Source organism: Pantherophis guttatus, chromosome 2 (genome assembly GCF_059756535.1).
Source record: "Pantherophis guttatus breed Tessera chromosome 2, ASM5975653v1, whole genome shotgun sequence".
Classification (NCBI taxonomy): Eukaryota; Metazoa; Chordata; class Lepidosauria; order Squamata; family Colubridae; genus Pantherophis; species Pantherophis guttatus.
Window position 1 is genome coordinate 263,816,148 of NC_142064.1, and position 22,557 is coordinate 263,838,704.

The 22,557-nt window shown below is 46.1% G+C and overlaps 1 protein-coding gene across 3 annotated transcripts in view; it reads left to right on the forward strand.

The window, feature by feature from the left end:
- The window catches only part of LOC117663214 (tenascin-X-like), a 135,986-nt gene that overhangs the window by 87,470 nt on the left and 25,959 nt on the right, over window positions 1-22,557 (forward strand). For 2 of the 3 annotated variants that reach the window (XM_060688297.2, XM_087883978.1), the window contains 14 exons: window positions 163-459; window positions 684-980; window positions 1,746-2,042; window positions 2,450-2,746; window positions 3,493-3,789; window positions 5,898-6,197; window positions 6,627-6,911; window positions 7,084-7,380; window positions 8,664-8,951; window positions 10,215-10,505; window positions 11,682-11,972; window positions 12,886-13,194; window positions 18,586-18,903; window positions 20,496-20,828. In XM_060688297.2, coding sequence (XP_060544280.2) covers window positions 163-459; window positions 684-980; window positions 1,746-2,042; window positions 2,450-2,746; window positions 3,493-3,789; window positions 5,898-6,197; window positions 6,627-6,911; window positions 7,084-7,380; window positions 8,664-8,951; window positions 10,215-10,505; window positions 11,682-11,972; window positions 12,886-13,194; window positions 18,586-18,903; window positions 20,496-20,828 — 4,197 coding nt within the window. The remainder of the gene's footprint in view (window positions 1-162; window positions 460-683; window positions 981-1,745; window positions 2,043-2,449; window positions 2,747-3,492; window positions 3,790-5,897; window positions 6,198-6,626; window positions 6,912-7,083; window positions 7,381-8,663; window positions 8,952-10,214; window positions 10,506-11,681; window positions 11,973-12,885; window positions 13,195-18,585; window positions 18,904-20,495; window positions 20,829-22,557) is intronic. The other variant, XM_087883979.1, reaches the window with a different exon arrangement.

Here is a 22,557-nt window from a genome sequence, read left to right on the forward strand (position 1 = left end):
GGATTTAGCATGGCTGGAGGCCCTTCAGATATTATTCCTCCATGTTAATGTTCTTGATTTCCTTAACAAGAATTTTTTCAATTGATTGTTCCAGCTTTTGGTTGGCATCTTCAAGATCAGGGAAATTCTAACTAAGCCTTTTCATTCATTTTGCTACTTTAGCTCGCCTTACCGATTCAGAGGAGACAAATCCTGTGCAGCCCAGCCTAGGAGAGTTTTCAGTGCTGGATGTCACAAGCGATTCTGTCCGACTCTATTGGACTGTCTCCACTGGGAGCTTTGACTCCTTCCTGATCCAGTACAAGGATGGAGATGGCCAACCTCAAGCTTTGCCAGTTGAGGGAAACTCCCGTGAAGTTACCGTGACCAGCTTGGCTCCTTCTCACAGATACAAGTTCAACCTGTATGGAGTTTCTGGGCGCAAACGCTCCAGCCCCCTCTCCACAGATGCCACCACAGGTCAGCTTCAGTATTTAGCATGGTTGAGCACTTTTCAGATATTATTCTTCCAAATTAACATTCTTGATTTCCTTAACAAGTTACCGTTTTACTTATTGTCTCAGTCATCCAGGTCGTGGTTGTCCCAAATGTTGTCCTTTTTACTGATTGTTCCAGCTTTTGGGTTGCATCTCCAAGACCAGGGACATTATAACTGAGCCTTTTCTTTCTTTTTCCTGTTTTAGTTCCCTTGGTAGACTCAGAGGAACCAGTTCCTATCCAGCCCAGCCTGGGGGAGTTCTCAGTTGTTGATGTCACAAGTAATTCTGTCCATCTCTATTGGACTGTCTCCACTGGGAGCTTTGACTCCTTCCTGGTCCAGTACAAGGATGCAGATGGCCAACCACAAGCGTTGCCCATAGATGGAGGCTCTCAAGAAGTCACTGTGACCAGCTTGGCTCCTTCTCACAGATACAAGTTCAACCTCTATGGAGTCTCTGGGCGCAAGCGCTCCGGGCCCCTCTCCACTGATGCCACCACAGGTCAGCTTCAGGATTTAACATGGCTGTTATATATATATATGTGTGTGTGTGTGTGTTTTTCCTCTAGCCAGGTTTTCCCTACATAACCAAGGTTTTTCTGCAGCCCCAGCTCAGTAGAATCACATCCACTCGATTCTGGGCTTTTTTCCTTTCTAGCAGCCAGCAAGCTCTTCCTGTTAGGTGGGAGACCTATATAGATCTATTTCCAGCTCGTTTGCTTTCATCAGTAGGCCACACCCACATCTTATGTATCCTCCCTGTAAAGCTATAGTATCTATTTTCTTACTTCTTCGTAGGGTTTATGTGTGTTTTTCCTCTAGCCAGGTTTTCCCTACGTAAGAAAATAGATACTATACCTTTACAGGGAGGATACATAAGATGTGGGTGTGGCCTATTGATGAAAGCAAACAAGCTGGAAATAGATCTATATAGGTCTCCCACCTAGCAGGAAGAGCTTGCTGGCTGCTAGAAAGGAAAAAAGCCCAGAATCAAGTGGATGTGATTCTACTGAGCTGGGGCTGCAGAAAAACCTTGGTTACGTAGGGAAAACTGGCTAGAGGAAAAACACACATAAACCCTACGAAGAAGTAAGAAAATATATACATATATATACATATACATACATACATATATTAACATTTCTCATTTCCTTGCGGGCCCAGAAGATGCAAATAGCATATTTGCTAAATATTCCATCACCTCCTAGATGTAATCTCCAACTTCAATGCACCTGTACATGAGCCTTTTCTTCTCTCTCTGTTTTAGCTCACCTTACAGACACAGAGGAACCAATTCCTGTCCAACCCAGCCTAGGAGAGTTTTCAGTCCTGGATGTCACAAGCGATTCTGTACGACTCTATTGGACTGTCCCCACTGGGAGGTTTGACTCCTTCCTGATCCAATACAAGGATGCAGATGGCCAACCTCAAGCGTTACCTGTAGAGGGAGATTCCCGTGAAGTCACTATGACCAACCTGGTTCCTTCCCGCAGATACAAGTTCAATCTCTATGGAGTTTCAGGGCGTAAACGCTCCAGGCCCCTCTCCACCGATGCCACCACAGGTCAGCTTCAGAATATGGCATGGCTGGGGGAGTTTTCCAATGATATTCTTCCATAAGAGCCACGATGGCGCAGTGGTTAAAATGCAGTACTGCAGGCTACTTCTGCTGACTGCTGGCTGCCTGCAATTTGGCAGTTCGAATCTCACCAGGCTCAAAGTTTACTCAGTCTTCCATCCTTCTGAGGTGTTGTAAAATGAGGAGCCAGATTGTTGGGGGCAATATGCTGACTCTGTAAACTGCTTAGAGAGGGCTGTAAAGAACTGTGAAGTGGTGTATAAGTCTAAATGCTATTGCTTTTGCAATTGCTGTATTACCATTCTTGATTTTCTTAACCAATAAAGTTTGGATGTTGTCTCAAAGACCAGGGAAATGATAAATTAGTCTTTTCTTTTATTTCCTTATTTAAGCCCGCGTTACAGACTCAGAGGAGCCAATTCCTGTCCAACCCAGCCTAGGAGAATTCTCAGTACTGAATGTTACAAGTGATTCTGTCCGACTCCATTGGACCGTCCCCACTGGGAGCTTTGACTCCTTCCTGATCCAGTATAAGGATGGAGATGACCAACCCCAAATGTTACCTGTGGAGAGAGGCTCCCGTGAAGTCACGGTAACCAACCTGGCTCCTTCTCGCAGATACAAGTTTAACCTCTATGGAGTCTCCGGACGCAAGCGGTCCAGCCCGCTCTCTACCGATGCCACCACAGGTCAGCTTCCCAAGTCACCTTGACTGTCACTTTTCAGCTCGTGGTCATCCTGTAAACATTCCTGCTTCCTTTTATAAGCAGCCTTGTTAACGGATACAATCAAGATCAAGTGAGATACTAATACCAATCTATAAAGCCTTAGTAAGACCACACCTAGAGTACTGCATCCAGTTTTGGTCACCACACTATAAAAAAGATGTTGAGACTCTAGAAAAAGTGCAGAGGAGAGCAACCAGAATGATTAGGGGACTGGAGACTAAAACATATGAAGAATGGTTACAGGAACTGGGCATGACTAGTTTAGTAAAGAGAAGGACCAGGGGAGACATGATAGCAGTGCTCCAGTATTTGAGGGGCTGCCACAGAGAGGAGGGGGTCATGCTATTTTCCAAAGCAGTTGAAAGACAGACAAGGAATAATAGAGGGAAACTGATTGAGGAGATTCAACCTGGAAATAAGGAGGAATTTTCTGACAGTGAGAACAATCAACCAACGAAACAGCTTTCCTTCAGAGGTGGTGGGAGCTTCATCACTGGAGGCTTTCAAGAAGAGACTGGACTGCCATCTTTCAGAAATGGTGTAGGGTCTCCTGCTTGGGCAGGGGGTTGGACTAGATGACCTATAAGGTCCCTTCCAACTCCGTTAATCTGTTAAAAGATTGATCTATAGAGTGAATTTCCTGTTGCTGGATTTTATCTCCGACAAGAGATTCTAACAAAATCTTTATTTCCATATCTCTGTTTTAGCTCAAACCACAGACTCAGAAGTGGCAATTCCCATCCAACCAACTTTGGGAGAATTATCTGTCCTGGACATCACTAGCAATTCAGTTCGTCTCTATTGGACTGTCCCCACTGGGACCTTTGACTCCTTCCTAGTCCAGTATAAGGATGCAGATGGCCAACCCCAAGTGTTGCCCGTAGATGGAAGTTCCCGTGAAGTTACTGTAACCAACCTGGCTCCTTCCCACAAGTACAAGTTCCTCCTCTATGGGGTCTCTGGACGCCAGAAGATCAGATTCCTCTCTGCTGATGTCTTTACAGGTCAGAGATAATAAGAAGCCTTCCGATTCTATGCTCCATTTAAAATTATTTTTTATTTCTCGATTCATTTATGTATTTGTTTCTTCTGCTTCCGCTGCCAAAGTAGTCCCATCACACATCTTTACCATTTTCCCTGTTTTTGACCATAAGGGTTGTTTCTTTTTTTTTTTTATGGTCAACATTTTTTATTGATTTATAAAGTATAAAATACAAAAAGTAAATGGAAAAGCAGTGGGGGGTGGGAGGGAGGAAGGGACGGAGAAGTAAGGGGAAAAAAAGGAAAAAAAAGAAGCATTGATTTCCGACTCTCTCTGTTAACAGTAAAATAAGACATTAACATCAAATCACAACATTATGCAGTTTCATAATACAAGCAAGCCAGGGATGCTATTCAGCAGATCCTGAAAGGTTCTGGAGAACCGGTAGCGGAAATTTTGAGTAGTTTGGAGAACCGGCAAATACCACCTCTAGCTGGCTCCAGAATGGGGTGGGAATGGAGATTTTGCAGTATTTATTCCCCTCCCATGCCCACCAAGCCACACCCACAGAACCGCTAGTAAAAAAAAAAATGGAATTCCACCACTGGAGCAAGCCATTTCTATAAAGATCTATCAGTCTAATTGGTAAAACCCGAAGTCAAATCTTCATTCTTTTCCACATCAAGCACAAAGTTCAGAAGCAGTCTCTATGTGGAAACAAAAGCACTTACCGTATTTTCTGGAGTATAAGATGCACCTTTCCCCCCCCTAAAAGAGGCTGAAAATTTGGGTGCGGCTTATACTCTGTAGCTTTTTCAAAGCTTTTTTTCAGCCCTAACGAGGCGCTAGCGAGTAAAGTGATCTCCCCAGCTTTGCCTGCTCCCTCTACTCTCCGCTGTGCTTTAATGAGGCGCTAGCAAGTGAAGCAATCAAGGCGCAAGGGAGTGAAGCGATCTCCATGCTTTGCTCTGACTCTCAGCTGTTCTTTAGAAGCTTTTTTCCAGCCCTAACTAGGTGCTAACCGAGTGAAGCAATCTCCCCGTGCTTTGCCTGCTTTTCTCATTGCTGCTTTCTCTCAGCTGTGCCTTAGAAGCTGTTTTTTATCCCCAAGCAGGGGATAAGAAACCAGCAAACTAATGTGCTGAAGCTGGTTTCAGACTAAGGATGCTAGCCAGATGAATACCTGGTAGGCAGGTGTTTTTTTTCCTATTTTCCTCCCCAAAAACTAAGCTGCGTCTTATACTCCGAAAAATACGGTATGTTCTTGTTCTGTCCCCGTCTCACGGGGTTAAATAAACTGGCAGACAACCAATTCTTCCGATAAGAGGCTTGGCAGCAACCTAGTAGCTGCTTGCCAAGAACTTTACTCATAAACAAGATACACACAGTTCAAGAATTGTCCAGTCCGTAATTAAATCCAAGGCAGATAATGCTGTTTCCAAAGATGCAATGTGACTCGATAGTAGTTAGTTTTGTCCGTCACAGAGTCTGAATGGCCACCTCACTCCCTTTTATACCCTGTGGGGTGTGGTCCAGTGACTCAGCTTAATCTCTGGCACGCCTCTTCTTCTGTTGCGCGCGCTTATCTCTGCGACGCTGCCGAGGATCCAGCCAAGACTCATCTCCCTCATTACTGTCCACCTGTGGCTGTGTGGACGTGCTTGGCCCCGGCCCTATCTCTTGACCTTCAGCGGACACCGAAGGCATTGCCAGAGAGGAGGGTCCTGGAGAGGGAGACCTTGCCAACTCCTCTCCTTCACTCTCGGAGTCCTCTCCTGCCGATGACACAGGCTCAGGTAATGGAGCCACAACAGTTCTTTTCTTTAATCAGAATAGTCAGACCAAGCATAAAGTTTTAAATACTTTTTTTATGGGGGTTTTTTTTCCTCCCCTAACTATACAATGACACACAAGTGAGGATTTTCTTCCTTACACATGATCAGTCTGATATCATTTCCTAAGGGTTCTTCATTCCTTCCTCTAAATATGGAAGCATCTTCTCCCAACCCTTTGCATGAAGCCTCCTGTTTATTTAAACACGTTGCTGCCGTACTTAATTTTTCTTAGCAAGGTTGAAAGAGTTATACTAAATGGCGTGTCTTTTGTGGCTGCTCTCTTTATCTGATTTAGAACCACCTTCAGATGCAGAGGAACCAATTCCTGTCCAACCTACCCTGGGGGAGCTCTCCGTCCTTGACGTCACAAGCGATTCTGTCCGTCTCCATTGGACCGTCCCCACCGGGAGCTTTGATTCCTTCCTAATCCAGTACAGGGATTCAGATGGCCAACCCCAAGTGTTGACTGTGGAGGGAGGCTCCACTGAAGTCACAGTGACCAACCTGGTTCCTTCCCACAGATACAAGTTCAACCTCTATGGAATTTCCGGGGACAAATACACCAGCCCACTCTCCATTGATGCTACTACCACTGGTGAGCTTCAGCAGACATTCTGCCTGGGAGATTTTAAAATATTGTAGCATCATGTAGTATGGTTGTATTACTACTATCCTTCTCATCTTTTCTACTACCTTCTTCTCTTGTTATTTTATGATTATATTACTTTGTTGTTTGTATGTACACTGAGAGCTTAAGCACCGGAGACAAATTCCTTGTGTGTCGAATCAAACTTGGCCAATAAAGTATTCTATTCTATTCTATTCTATTCTATTCTATTCTATTCTATTCTATTCTATTCTATTCTATTCTATTCTATTCCTATTCCTATTCCTATTCCTATTCCTATCCATTCTATTCTACACTACACTACACTATTGGTTTCCTTAGAAATAGTATATTTGCTGCTCGATGGCATCCAGAACATCAACACAATTGTAACAATTCTTTACCTCCACATCACAGGCTCCAGGGAGGCAGTTCCCATCCAACCCAGCCTAGGGGAGCTCTCGGTCGTAGACATCACAACTGATTCTGTGCGTCTCCATTGGACCGTTCCCACTGGGAGCTTTGACTCCTTCCTGGTCCAGTACAAGGATGCAGATGGCCAACCTCAAGCGTTACCTGTGGAGGGAGACTCCCATGAAGTCACAGTGACCAACCTGACTCCTTCTCGCAGATACAAGTTCAACCTCTATGGAGTCTCCGGGCGCAAACGCTCCGGGCCCCTCTCTACCGATGCCACCACAGGTCAGTTTCAGGAGATGGCATGGCTGAGGGTTCTTCAAATGTTATTCTTCCATATTATCATTCTTGATTTTCTTAACTAGCAACTTTTTTACTGATGGTTCCATCATTTGAGTGTTATCACAAAGACCAGGGAAATTATAAGTTAGCCTTTTCTATTATTTCCTTATTTTAGCTCGCCTTACAGCCACAGAGGAGCCGATTCCTGTGCAGCCCAGCCTAGGGGAGTTTTCCGTCCTTGATGTCACAAGTGATTCTGTTCGTCTCCATTGGACCGTTCCCACTGGGAGCTTTGATTCCTTCCTGGTCCAATACAAAGATGCAGATGGTCAACCCCAAGCGTTACCTGTGGAGGGAGGCTCCAACGAAGTCACGGTGACCAACCTGGTTCCTTCCCGCAGATACAAGTTCAACCTCTATGGAGTCTCTGGGCGCAAACGCTCTGGGCCCCTCTCTACCGATGCCACCACAGGTCAGCTTCAGGAGTCAATGTAGCTGGACACTTTTCAGATATTGAATTATAATTTTAATTTTCTACATGGAAAATTCCTCCTTTTATTTTTATTTTCCCTAGAGACAGTATTACTGTAGCACAAGGGATTTTTTTTTCCCTAACACATATTGGATTGTTTTGATAGTAACTCTTGTACATGTGAGTCAACCTGAACTTTTTAAATTCTTGCCAGTTTTTTGCTGATTTATGAGGTATGAAGAGACCAAGTCAGATTGTTATCTGCAGCAGTGGTGGTATTCAATTTTTTTTACTACTGGTTCTGTGGGCGGTGCTTGGTGGGCATGGCTTGGTGGGCATGGCTTGGTGGGCATGGCAGGGGAAGGATACTGTAAAATCTCCATTCCCTCCCCATTCCAGGGAAAGGTTACTGCAAAATCCCCATTTCCTCCCGATCAGTTGGGACTTGGGAAGCAGAGAATAGATGGTGGCAGGGCCAGTCAGAGGTGGTATTTACCAGTTCGCCGAACTACTCAAAATTTCCGCTACCAGTTCTCCAGAACTGGTCAGAACCTGCTGAATACAACCTCTGATCTGCACCCCAGAAACTTAATACTGTTCACCACTGCCACAGCTTCAGCCTTGATACAAAGTAGAGTATGACTAAAATCAACAGTGATCTCCTTTTTGTTAACATTCAAAAACCAGGTTATTTTTATGGCACCAGTCCACCAGAGCCAGATGTCTATGAGGAAACCAGATTAACCATGTTACTAACTTAACAACTGCAGGGATTGATTTAACAATCTATTATATCTATTAAATCTATATAGATTTAACAGCTATTCAACATCCTATTCCAGCAAGCCGGCCTGGCCTAATTTTCTCCCCTTTCTTTTAAATTTTTAAATTGAAATTTTAATTTGTTTTAAATTATTGGGATTTTTAATTGTCTTGGGCTAAATTATTTAATTTGGTTTTAATTATGTTTCTAACTTTTGTATTTATGTATTTTATTCTGTGCCTGTTCACCGCCCTGAGTTCTTCGGGAGTAGGGCGGTATATAAATTTAATAAAACAAACAAAACAAAACAAACAAACAACTCGTGGCAAGAAAGGTTGTAAAATGGGGGCAAAAAAATGGGGTCTCACTTAGCAACAGAAATTTTCTGCTCAGTTGTGGTCGTAAGTCTAGGAGTACCTGTAACCATCATATCTAGTAACAGAAGTGAAATATCTTGTTTCCGTTAATTCTTCCGTTCGGTTGTATCTTTATCCTCCTTTATGTCTTCTCTCTTTTTCAGCCCCGTTAGCCACGACACCACTGGTTCAGCCCAGCTTGGGAGAGCTTTCTGTTTCCAATATTACCCACAATTCTGCACTTCTCTCGTGGACAGTCCACTCCGGGAGTTTTGACTCTTTTATGATCCAATACAAGGACATGGATGGCAAGCCCCAAGCCGTCCCCGTGGAAGGGAACACTTATCAAATCGTCCTCCCCAATCTGACTCCCGCCCGCAGATATAAATTTAATCTCTATGGAGTCTCTGGTCGTAAGCGTTTTGGACCCATTTCTGCCGATGCCATCACAGGTCAGCAAGGGAAGCCTCTTTTAATAACTTTGAAGTCAGTCAGTTTCTAAAAACATCCATATTGGGGCAGGGAAGTTAAGGTTGATGCGATACAGGTAGTCCTCGAGTTACAATAGTTCGTTTAGTGACCGTTCAAAGTTGCAACGGCACTGAAAAAAGTGACTTAAGACCGTTTTTCACAGTTACGACCAGGGATGGTATTCACTTACCTTCGCTATAAATGTGAGCGGCCGCACATGCCTCCCCCATGCAGGCTCTGTGCATGCGCAGAGGGTCAAAAACGGGACGTGATGACATCCGGGCGGGTGGGCGGAGGCTCCCACCGCCAGCGCTACCGGATTGTGTGATCTGGATAGAGCCGGCTGAATTTCACCACTGGTTATGACCTTTCCAGCATCCCCATGATCACATTTGTATGGTCATGTTTGTGACCGTGGCTGCGCCCCAAGATCACGTGATCTCCTTTTGCGACCATCTGACAAGCAAAGTCAATGGGGAAGCCAGATTCCCTTAATAGCTGACTTGCTAATTTATCAACGGCAGTGATTCACTTAACAGCTGAGGCAAGAAAGGTCGTAAAATGAGGCAAAGTTCACTTAACAAATGTCTCGCTTAACAACAGAAATTTTGGGCTCAATCGTGGTTGTAAGTCAAGGACCACCTGTACTGTACTGTGATTCCTTTATAAAGGTCTAAATAATGGCTGCCCCAGAAAGCTGGTGATGTCAAGGGTGGATATTATAGGGCGGTTACTGGAGCCATCACTGTTTCTTCTTCTAATATACAGGTAGTCCTCGACTTACAACAGTTCATTTAGTGACTGGTCAAAGTTACAAGGCACTGCAATAAGTGACTTATGACTGTTTTTCACACTTATGATTTTTATGGCATTATGGGTCATGTGATTCAAATTCAGACACTAGGCAACTAACTCATATTTATGACTGTTGCAGTGTCCCAGGTCACGTGGTCATTTCTTGCGATGTTTTGACAAACCAAGTCAATGGGGAAGCCAAATTCACTTAACCAATGTGTTGTTACTAAACTGAATGACTGCAGTGATTCACTTAACAACTGTGGCAAGAAAGGCGTAAAATGGGGCAAAATGCACTTAACATATTTCTCATTTAGCAAAAAGAAATGTTGGGCTTAATTACGGTCGTAAGTCGAGGACTGCCCGTACAACACATTTTTTTTTTTAAACTTGGCAACTTTAACTCATCCAAAAATTCATCAGCCCTTCCTTCTTCCTTCCTCTCCTAGCAACACCGGATCTACAGGACCCCGTGATTCCTCCCAGCCTAGGAGAGCTCTCTGCTTCAGAGATCACTAGCAATTCTGTCCGTCTGTCCTGGACCGTCCTCACGGGGCGCTTTGACTCTTTTGCAATTCAGTACAAGGACGCTGAGGGCCAGCCCCAGGCAATTCCGGTGGAAGGAGATTTGCGTGAGATCACCATCCCCGACCTGGTTCCATCTCGCAAATACAAGTTCAACCTTTATGGGCTTTCTGGTCGTAAGCGCCTGGGCCCCGTTTCTGTTGATACCATCACAGGTCAGCTTTCCCTAGAACTGTGCCTTTTTCGGGTTCCTGTTTTTAGTGCGGAGGTATCTATTTTCTTTCAGTGAGCCAGTGGTGGTATTCAGCAGGTTCTATCCGGTTCGGGCTAACCGGTAGCGGTGGCAGCTGGAGGCTCCACCCACTCGCCCGCACGTCATCACATCCCATTTTTGATGCTTTGCACATGCGCAGAAGGTCCTGCGCATATGTGGCGGTGGTGCGTGCGAGCAAAGTGAGCGTGCGCGCACACGCGCTCACATTTGCGAACCGGTAGCGAAGATAAGTGAATGCCATCCCTGCAGTGGGCCTGTCAGCATTCCAAGTAAAGCACCCATAGAAAACAAAACTCTGAGGCAGGCAAGTTCCTCAAAGAATGATTTATTGGATGCATCAAACTGATGAAAGCCGACTCTTGAGTTTTCCCCCAGCTGTCACCTGATTAACAGTAAAAAGTATTCCTTTTCTCCCCCCCAGTCACTGGTCACATTGTCCAATCCAAGTGCTGGCCAGTCGCTAGGGTTACTGTCTCCTCCTCTGGCCAGCCACCTGTGCGAATGTCCTTGGTTCCCACAGGAAATCTTTATTGTTTTGGCTACAAAACCCCATCTAACTATTCTCTCCCCCCCTCCCACCGGTATGTGGCAACCCTGGAGCCTCCAAGATGGCTTCAGCCAAGCTCCTTTCAGGGTTAACAGAGTTAGGGTTAGGGTTGTGTTTCTGAAGCACATCTGCTTTTTTACTCTTAGTGATTGCTTTCTCTTACAACTATAGTGAGCGTTATTTGTTTTAACACAGAAGATATTCATTCTTTGTATTGCTCATACATGCTGGCCAAAGTTGTTCAGATTGGGGCAACCTATAGTTGGAAGGGAAGGGAGAAGGGGAAGGGGAAGGAGGAGAAAGAGAAGGAGGAGAAGGAGGAGGACAGACAACAGAAGGGATAAATGTAGATGCACAATGCATATGTGTAATTTGTGTGTTTGGGTCAACATTGACTCCTAGCAACTGCATGGAAGTCCCTGCAGTCCTCTTGACAAGATTTCAGAAGTGTTGTGTCCTTCCTCCTAGGGCTGAGAGAGAGAGGGACTAGCCCAAGGCCACCCAGCTGGCTTTGATTCGTATTACTCACCAGACACTATTTTCATTCCTGTTTTCCCTTTCTGCTCCCAGCATCCACCACAAAGAAAGAAGCTACACCAAAGCCCTCTTTAGGAGAACTCTCTATCTCTGAGGCCACCAGCAACTCTGTTCTTCTCTCTTGGACCATCTCCACGGGGAGATTTGACTCCTTCCTGCTCCAATATAAAGATGAGGAGGGCAGAACCCAAACACTGACTGTGGAAGGAGATTCGCATGAAGTCACCGTTTTGAATCTGGCTCCATCCCACAAGTACAAGTTCAACCTTTATGGAATTTTTAGTCAAAAACGTATTGGTCCTATTTCTTCTGAAGCCACCACAGGTTAGCTCTCCTTCTCCTTCTCCTCCTCCTCCTCCTTCTCCTTCTCCTTCTCCTCCTCCTCCTCCTTCTCCTTCTCCTTCTCCTCCTCCTCCTCCTTCTCCTTCTCCTTCTCCTTCTTCTCCTTCTTCTCCTTTTCATTTTCCTTCTCCTCCTCCTTCTTTTCCTTCTCCTCCTTCTCCGTCTCCTCTTCCTCTTCTTCCTCTTCCTTCTTCTTTTCCTCCTCCTTCTCCTCCTTCTCCATCTCCATCTGCTCCTCCTCCTCCTCCTCCTCTTTCTCTGTAACATCTTGTTTGACCATCATGGTGTATTTCCATCCTTTTTTTATTGACCTGGGAAAAAAAACTATCTACAGTATGTGGACAATAATAGTAGATATCAATTTGATGGCCCATAATCAATCAATCAATTGAAACGAACAAATAAATGCAACCTTCTGAGATAGAATTTGGGATCCTGTGGATTTCCACATGGCGTAGAGCCCTTCAAATACCAAATGGCAGTGGTTTCTGGGGGTATCTGTAAAGAGGATATTCCCTCTTCAGCAGGTTAACTGAGATTTGGTGAGCTCACCTTTATTGGAAATTTTCTAGATGGCCGATAAATGTCTCCTTCCCCAGATCTCTGTTTTACTTGTAGCCCTTTCCAATTTTAGGATTCTTACAGCAGTCCTTGTTTTTCTTTTATCTTCATTTTCCAACTTTTCTTCCTTTCTAAAATAAATTTTCTTGGTTGGACAGAAGGAACTTCTATGGTCGTGTTACCCTTTATCCTTTTGGATACCTTTCAACTATTCATTGCGGGGGGTGGGGTTTCTATTTCTTTTTTCCATTAGTTCTTTGTAGAAAAAAATCCAGAGAGGACATGCTTAACAGTGATGGAATCTCTTCTTTCTCTCTCCCATTTTCTCTTTTAGCTGAACAAGAGAAGGAAGAAGAAAAAGAAAAAAAAGATGAAGATGGGGAGAATCAGCCTAGTTTGGGGGACCTCTCCATCTCCGAAACCACCAGTGATTCTCTTCTCCTTTCCTGGAGTGTCCCAACTGGGAGCTTTGATTCCTTCCTGATTCAATATGAAGATGGAGGTCTGCAGAGCTTGCCTGTGGATGGGGCTTCCCGTAGAACGATGGTCTCCAACCTGACTCCATCTCACAGTTACCAGTTCGACCTCTACGGCATCTCTGGTGGCGAACGCCTGGGCCCCATTTCTGCCAAGGCCTTAACAGGTCAGCACAAGCCACTCACTCCTGACTCTCCCTCCCTGGGTTAAGGGAAAGTGTGAACCTTTTTGTACAGCAGTGTTTCCCAACTTTGGCTATGCGAGGATTTTAATTGGCTGAGGAATTCCAAGACTTAAATTTCATGCGTTATAAAGCTGCTGAGGTTGGGAAACGCTGGTAGGGTGTCACCCTTGCAGTAGTTGGGACAAAGCCTTAAATGATCTTGCTGCTGTTCTGACCCAGCCTTAGTAGAAGCAAGAAACAGACTCTGTCAGGTATAGTTTATGGGATGTGTAAGCACAGGGTTGTAATATTCCATTCTCATTCTTTTGCAAGAGTATTGCTCCTACGGCGACGTCGCTAGCATCAGCTTGTACTACAAAAGGTTGTTCTATGTCGGGGTGTTTGAGCACAGGTTCAGCTGCAAACAGCCGTTTCAGTTTTTCGAAAGCGGCCTGACAGTCCATAGTCCATTCTAGTGGTTTCGAGGGTTTGGGTTTTATTTCCCCTTTTGTTTTGAGCAAGTTTGTAATTGGCAGTGCGATTTTTGCGAAAGAGGGGATAAATTGTCTATAAAAGTTAGCAAACCCTAAGAAACTCTGTAACTGTTTACGGGTGCGTGGTGCGGCCCATTCCATTACTGCCCGGACCTTTTCCGGGTCCATCTCTATTCCCTCATGCGATATACGATATCCAAGATAGTCGATTTTGTCTTGATGGAATTCACATTTAGAAAGTTTGGCATAGAGTTCAGCTGCTCTGAGTTTATTCAAGACCGCTCGAACCAATCTTATATGGTCGGCCATGTTGTCAGAATAAATTAGAATATCGTCCAAATAGACCAACACCCCCTTATATAGATGCTCATGCAACACTTCGTTGATCAACTGCATGAATACGGCCGGGGCCCCCTGTAGTCCAAAAGGGAGTACTCTAAATTGGAAACACCCCAGTGGGCAATTAAATGCTGTCTTCCATTCATCTCCCTCTTTTATTCTCACTCGGTAGTATGCCTCTCTTAAATCAAGTTTGGTAAAAAATTTTCCCTTTCCTAAATGGGCCAACATGTCCTTCATAAGTGGGAGGGGATAGACATTTTCCACGCAAATGGCGTTCATGTTTCTATAATCAACAACTAATCTGAAGGATCCATCTTTCTTTTCGCGGAACATTACTGGCGCTGCTACCTTGGGTTTGAATTCGGTCTTCCCGCCAGTCATCTTGGCCGCCCCCTTACGGTAGAGAGAGGATGACTGGTCCCCCATCCGCCTTCCTCGGAGTTCGCTCCATTTCAGCTCGATCTCCACATCCTCAGCTACTATGTACCATCTATCCAAATCATCGGGGACCCCCATGCTCCTGCAATCTCGATATATCTCATCATTCAATCCATCCTTGAAACTCTCCAAAAGCGCCATTTCTGACCAGCCTGTCATATAAGGTGCCAGTTCACGAAACTCTTGGATATACTCTGCCACCGGCCTCCGGCCCTGCTGAATGCTCTTCATTCTGAGTCTCGCCTTTCGTTCAGCTAAATGGTCTTCAAAACGTCTTCTAAGGGCCCTCATGAACTGGTTGTAATTTCTCAGCAGGAGGGAGTTGTTATTGTGGAGAACTACCATCCACTCAGCCGCCACTCCCTCTAGGGCATTCGCAACGCTTCTGACTTTAGCCGCATCTGTTTCGTAGTCCTCCCCCCAATCCTGCATGTGGTTCCACACTTGGGTCAGGAAAAATCCCAAGGTTTTAGGATTTCCATCAAACTTTCCAGGAAGGGGGGGGATTTTTGGCTTTTTACGTCTGCGGGGGGGGGCCTGCAGGGCTGGGGTTCTCTGGCCGGCTGCATCTCTTCCTCGAGCTGCCGAAGCCTGGGATGTTCCCTCCTCAAACTCTTCCTCTCCCCCGCAGGCTGTCTCTTCGGCCTCCCCCCTGGGGTCTGCTTCCCCCTTCTCCACAGGAGTTTCAAAAGACTCACGGTTTTTTCTGCTTTCTTCCACATCACGGATAAGCTGCAAGGCTTGATCTATCATGAGATGTTCCTTCTGCTGTTGCATCCACACTGCCTCCCTTTTTCGGGGTCTGGAAGTCGTCACTCCCCGGGGATTCTCCCCCCAGTCCGGCAGTCTGCCCACACCTTTGGACCATCTAGCTTCCTCCGGTTCCAAACGGAGTTTTTCCAGCCATTCTGCAGTTTCTCTTTCCGACTGGAGGGCGGTTGAACTCGCTGCCCCCATCTTCCCTTCGTCATCACTCCCTCGATCTGACATACTTTGGATTTTCAGTCCCCTCGGGTTTTGTCCGGGATGACTGAGATGACTTCCAGCTTAATGTCAGGTATGCTTCCTTCAGTATCCAGGAAAGAAAACCCCAAACTCAAGCATTTTGAAGAATCTGGTACTTTTACTGAATATGAAGAGATTAACATCCCAGTGAAAAGCTGGAAGTGATCAAAACGCGCGAAAGCATCTACTAAGCTTCTTCCCCCCCTCGTGTTTATAGTTTCTCAGCCAATCTAAAGGTCTTCCAAAGGTCAGGTGGCAACACGTCTGGCAGCGTCATCCATCAGGAATGTCAAGACAGTTGGTCGGCCATCCCCTTCTGAAATTTAGTTTCGATTCCCACGAAGTCCCCTCCTACAAAGACAAACCCCCTCCTGCTCTCTTCCCCCCCTTTGCTCCATACCTAATCCCTCCCCGTTTCTTATGGCAGCTAAAGCAGGAAAGCTGATGCTGACAGACTCCTTGTCACGAAAAATCCCTCTTTATTTACCTCTTGTGAATTAATTGCATTCACCCACCGAAAAGTCCAGGCAATGGTCCTTCAAGGAGTTAACTGCGGTAACAGACCTTATCAGTTCCTTGTGATAATTGCAAGGCCATGAGCTCGAAAGGCTGTAAATTAAGTTCTGGCAAGCAGTCTCTGTGGCACGAAACACAATGAGCAAAATCTTCAGAAATATGAAATGTTGTCTCCTACGACAACCACTCCGCTTTCCATCTATTTATTCCCCAGTCAGGGAGGGGCCATTCAGCATCCACATGTGCTTTGCTTCCCAAGTCGACTCCTTGTCCTCTGTTCACCTCTCCTAACTGCTCTGTGCATACGTGCATCTAGAACAGGCCCCAGCTGTTCTTCCTCCTCACTCATCTCAGCCTCCAAAGGCAGCTGCCTCTCCAGTGTTTGGGAAATGTCGGACGGCCCTGGCTCTATCTCTGCATCCAACACAGAGCATCCATCAGAGCCTTCCCCAGACTCCAGAACTGGCCCAAATTCCTCCCGAACCTCCTCATTGTCCGAGTCTGCTGCCAGCTCTGCTGGCAGCTGGCAGTTCACAACAGTTATATAAGAGTGAACTCCATCATCTAATCATGGGGGACTTCAATTCTATAAAGCCTTAGTAAGACCACACCTAGAATACTGAATCCAGTTTTGGTCACCACACTATAAAAAAGATGTTGAGACTCTAGAAAAAATGCAGAGAAGAGCAACCAGGATGATTAGGGGACTGGAGACTCGAACATATGAAGAACAGTTGCAGGAACTGAGCATGGCTAGTCTAGTGAAGAGAAGGACCAGGGGAGACATGATAGCAGTCTTCCAATATTTGAGGGGCTGCCACAGAGAGGAGGGGGACAAGTTATTTTCAAAGGCACCTGAAGGACAGACAAGGAATAATGAATGGAAACTGATCAAGGAGAGATTCAACCTAGAAATAAGGAGAAATTTTCTGACAGTGAGAACAATCAACCAATGGAAGAGAAGTTGCCTTCAGAAGTTGTGGGAGCTTCATCACTGGAGGCTTTCAAGAAGAGACTGGACTGCCATTTGTCAGAAATGGTGTAGGGTCTCCTGCTTGAGCAGGGGGTTGGACTAAATGACCACCAAGGTCCTTTCCAACTCTGTTATTCTATTCTATCTTTCTCTCTCAAGCTTCATGTAGCAATAAGGACTGAGGGCAAACACCAAGATAGCTTGAGGAAAGGGTTCTAGCGACAGAGAAGCATCTTAGGCTTCAGAAACTTAACATTTGGCGGGAGCATCAACACTGGAGGTTTTTAAGAAGAGATTGGACAGTCATTTGTCCGGCATGGTATAGGGTCTCCTGCTCAAGCAGGAGGTTGGACTACAAGATCTCCTAGGTTCTTTCCAACTCTGTTATTCTATGTTCTGTAATACTTGAGCCGAAACTACTCTAACTAAGACTAAAACCTTCCTTTCCATGATGGCCAGATAGTAGCTGTGATGAGAACAAGACTCAAGGTAGAATCCTTCCTTCTGGATCCTTCCTTCTGGATCAAAAAATAGCATTTGGCTAGCAATGTCTTCTGTTTCTGTATGGCCTCTTATTTTGGCACAGAGAACTGAGTGAGTTTCATCATCGGAGCCACCCAGAGTCAGTCTGGGTAGTGAGATAGGTGGCATATAAATCTAATACATAAATCATGTTTCTTATATTTTGTCTTAGATTCCCCAATCCGCTTTTAAAAAAAAAAAAAAAAATCTTCCAACATGCAATTTTTTGAGGGGGGAAGAATCCATGTCAATTTGAAACTTCCCTTTCCGTGTCCCGTTCTGTTGATGATCCATTCCCCTTCTTTTCTACCCACAAGTTTACTGTAAGTCACAAGTATCAAACTCGGTCACATCATGGGCCGGATCACGATGAATCGTGATGTTTTTAGCCTTTGCGGAGCCAGGGTGGGTGTAGCCTGTGTGTGACGTATCCGGCCCGCGGGCCGCCAGTTTGACAGGCCTGCTGTGAGTGAAGCCAAAATCAATCCAGGTGCAACACATATGGTAGATGTTTTGTGTACACTATGTCAACCCTGAAACAAACCTGGCTGAGGCCATCTTTGAAGCTTCATGGCTGCCACGAGGCAGAGGGGGAGAAAAGGAGGGGGGAAATTAGACAGCTCGGCTTTGCTGTCAAAATAAAAAGTTTTCTTGTGGGAACCAAGGTCATTCCAACAGGTGGCTGAGAAGAGGAGGAGTGGAGTAACCAAGCAACCTGCTAGCAGCTCTATTGGACAATGTGACCGATGACCTGGGGGGAAGGGGGAACTTTCACTTTTTAATTAGGTGAAAACCACAGGAACTTTCAGAGTCAGCTTTCCCCAGTTGTGCCAATATGATGTATCCAATAAATTGTTCTTTGAGGAATCTACCTACCTTGGAGTTCTGCTTTCAATGGGTGCAAATAAAGATGTTGGCTGGACAACTATTTTTCAATCCTTAGCAACCTTTAAGATGTGATTGGACTTCAACTCCCAAAATTCCCCAGGCAGCCATTTTAAAGTTGCCAACCATAGGAAATCGACAGTATGGATTTTACTCTGCAATCATCTTTTTCCCCAGCCCTCATTTTTTTCACTCTTCTTCTTCTTTTCTTTTTTACAGCTCCGCGATCTCCAAGTCAGGGCACAGAGGAGAGTGGATCTCCAGGCCCATCTCCAAATCCCAGTTTTGGGGAGCTCTCTGTGTCTGACGTCACCAGCAACTCTGCCCGCCTCTCTTGGAACGTCCCTGCTGAGACCTTTGACTCCTTCCAGATCCAGTACAAAGATGCGGAAAACAAACCACAAATAGTTCCTGTGGACAAGGAAACCAACACCATTGTGATCTATTATCTAGTACCTTCCCATAGGTACAAGTTTAATCTGTATAGCATCTCCGGACGCAGACGCTTTGGACCAATCACTGCCAGTATCGTCACAGGTGAGTAGCAGGTTTAAACCAGAGGTGGGGAACGATGGTCCCTTTATGACTGGTGGACTTCAACTCCCAGAATTCCTGAGCCAGCATGACTCATACCCATAATTCAATTCACCCCCGCCCACCCCCTTGCACATGCGCGTGCAACTCCCTGCACTCCCCCCACTTTTGGCATGCGACAGCAAAAAGGTTACTGGTGCGCCCGGTAGGCCCGTTTCTCGCTCTCCCCAGGCTCCAGAGGCTTTCTTGGAGCCTGGGGAGGGTGAAAACTGCCTCCCCCACCCCACCCCCGAGGCCCTCCAGAGGCTGAAAACGGCCCGTTTCCCAACTTCCGGTGGGCCCAGAAGGCCTGAAAATCAGCTGGCCGATATATGCTGGAGCTGAGCTAGGGCAACATTCACGAGCCCACAGATATGGCTCCATGTGCCACCTGTGGCACGCGTGCCATAGGTTCGCCATCATGGGTATAGGGTTTCCTGAGCAGTGGGACAGTAGGTTTCCTGAGCAGGGGGTTTCCTGAGCAGGGGGTTGGACTAGAAGACCTCCAAGGTCCATTTCCATTCTGTTATTCTCTTATTGTGTTCTATTAAGTTGCTCCATCACTGGAGGCTTTCAAAAAGAGATTGGACAACCATGCTTGAGCAGGGGGTTGAACTAAAAAATCTCCAAGGCTCCTTCCAAATCTATTATTCTATATTAGTAACGGTTAACCTTTTTGGTGCCGAGTGCCCAAAGCATGCATGTGCACGCGTGAATGCCCGTGTGTGTGCCCGAACTCCCAAAATGCAATGCGAGCGCCCCGCGCATGCGTGCCGCCGCTGCACATGAGCCACGCCCCCCCGTCCCCCCTGCACCCCATTTTGGTTTCCAGGTTGGTACAGGAGAATTTCCAGGCCCAAAACGGCCTCATGTAGCCCTCCGTGCCCCGTTTTGGGCCTGGAAACCCTCCTGCACCAACCTGGAAGCCAAAACGGGGTGCAGGGGGGCCATTTTGGGCCTGGAAATCCTCCTGCATCAACCTGAACCCACGCACATGTGCCCTGTCCCTCCACGCATGCATACACGTGTCCCCTGCATGCGCCCGCCCCCCCGCCCCCCGTGCATGCATGGCAGAGACCCGAAGACCAGCTGGCTGGCGGGAGGCGTGTGCACATGCATGGTGGAGCTGGGCTGGGGCAACGACTGTTGTGCCCGCATGCCATCATGGTTCTATATCCTCTCCCCCTATGAGACAGCGCAATTATAAAACACACAAATGTTTGGATCTTTTTTTCGGAAGTTACAGGAATACACATCCTAGCAGTTTAGGATCCTAGCCGCCCTGAGTCTTCGGAGAAAGGCGGCATATAAATTGAACTAATAAATAAATAAAAATATTCCTAGAACATATAAGGATCCTTACACGTACAGTACAACCCTCTTTTCCAAACGTGTGCTAGTTGGGAATTCTGGGTGATGTGGTCAAACCTGTCTCCAGATCCGGGAAACTCCTGATGTGAACTTTTGTCTCCGAAAAGAAAAATGAGGCTAGTAGAACCGCAGCATCGGCCTCTCCCTCTCTCTCTCTCACTCAACCATATTTCTTTCCTCTCTAGCACCAGCAGACAATGAGAAGCCATCAGGTATGCCTGGAGAGGTGGACCAGGAGGTCCCGGCTGGAATAAGCCCCCGCTTGGGCGTGCTCTCAGTCCCAGAGGTCACCAGTCATTCAGCCCAGTTATCATGGACTGTCCCAGAGGGAAGCTTTGATTCTTTCTCAGTCCAATACAAAGATGCTGAAGGAAGACCCCAAGCGCTTCCTTTAAGAGGAGATTTCCGTGATGTCATGGTTTCCAACCTATCCCCTTCTCACAAGTACAAGTTCAATCTTTATGGTATCTTTGGGAAACAGCGTCTTGGACCAATCTCTGCCCAAGTGGTCACAACAGGTGAGCAGCACCTGCTGGGGAAGAAAAAGGGTGGGAGGGATACAATCAGTGAGGGGACCCTTGGTGTTCTCTGAGCTTGGTGGTTTCCTTGCAGGCGTTTCCTCACCCAAACCTTTCATTTGAAAAGAAACACAAGCTTCTCATCCTTATGAGCTGAAGTTTGGTTACAGGTAGTCCTCGACTTACAACAGTTCATTTAGTGATCGTCCTAAGTTACAAAAGCACTGAAAAAAATGACTTATGACCATTTTTCACACTTATGACTAGGGATGGGTTTCACTTACCTTTACCACTGGTTCACCCCGTGCGCTTACACTGTCCGTACATGCCCCGGCCTCAAAAACGTGCCTAAATACGATCGCCGCTACCAGTTTACCCGAACTGGTGCGAACTGGCTGAATACCACCTCTGCTTATGACTGTTACAGCATGGTCATATGATCAAAATTCAAATGCGGTGTCCTGAGGGGGGGGTGTCACATGATCCCCTTTTGTGACAATCTGACCAGAAAAGTAAATGGGGAAAACAGATTCACTTAACAAACCAGGTTACTTAACATAACAACTGAAGCAGTGGTGGGTTGCTCCCGGTTCGCACCGGTTCACAAGAACCGGTAGTAAAAATTTGTAATAGTTCGGAGAACCGGTAATAACTTTGGCTGGCCACGCCCCCGAACCAGTCCCCAGCCCGGTTGCCGCTCGCTTACCCCGCCCACCTCAACAGAGGCTTTTTAAAAAAAACTTTTAAAAGCATTTTTTTCTACAACTACTTCAGCCGAAGAGGTTGTAGAAAAAAAAATGCCTTTAAAAGCCTCTGGCAATCCCAGCTGAGTTGCCTGATCGTCAGAGGCTTTTAGAAGCATTTTTTTCTGCAACCTCTTAAGGTTGTAGAAAAAATGCTTTTAAAAGTATATATATATATAAAAAAAAAGTTGGCCACGCCCACCCAGTCACATTACCCCCCCCCACCAAGCCACGCCCACAAAATAAGCCACGCCCACAAAACTGGTAGTAAAAATTTTTAGAACCCACCCCTGAACTGAAGGGCTTCACTTAACTGTGGTAAGAAAGTATTGTGACCTAGGATCACTTAATCATTAAAGGACACAATTAGTCTCAAACAAAACTATTTTACTATAATAGCTGAGAAGTATTTCATTCCCAGCTTAGTCCAAATTAATTCCAAAACAAGTCCTTCAGAAAAAGTCCTTCGGGCTTATCTCAAACCTTTGTTTTCTTTGGCACCCTGCCAAAGGCCTTTCTTGGCAAAGCCACACGAAGTTCAGAAACAAGAGATGCCAACTGGAAAACAGATTTAGCCTTTGCTGCTCTTTTAAGCCTAATGCAAGGGGCTAATCCTGTCCTGGCCTTACTCCTAAATTGTCCTTTTTGCTTTAGCTGTTCTTGCCTTCTGGCAGCTCTGTGCATGTGCGCACTAGGAACAGGCTCCTCCTGTTCCTCTGCCTCTCTGCTGTCCGACTCTGGAGGCTCCGGAGTCCACACATCACTCCCAGATGGCCCTGGCCCCATCTTTGCCTCCGACGCAGAGCCCTCATCTGGGCCTTCTCCAGACACCAGCACTGACCCATGGTCCTCCCCAGTCTTCTCACTGTCCGATTCCACTGCTAGCTCTACGGCTGCTGGCGGACCACAACCGAAAGGTCATAACACAGGGCAAGATTTCTTCCTGGCAGTTATACCTTAGGATCCTCCATCATCTTCCTCTTTTT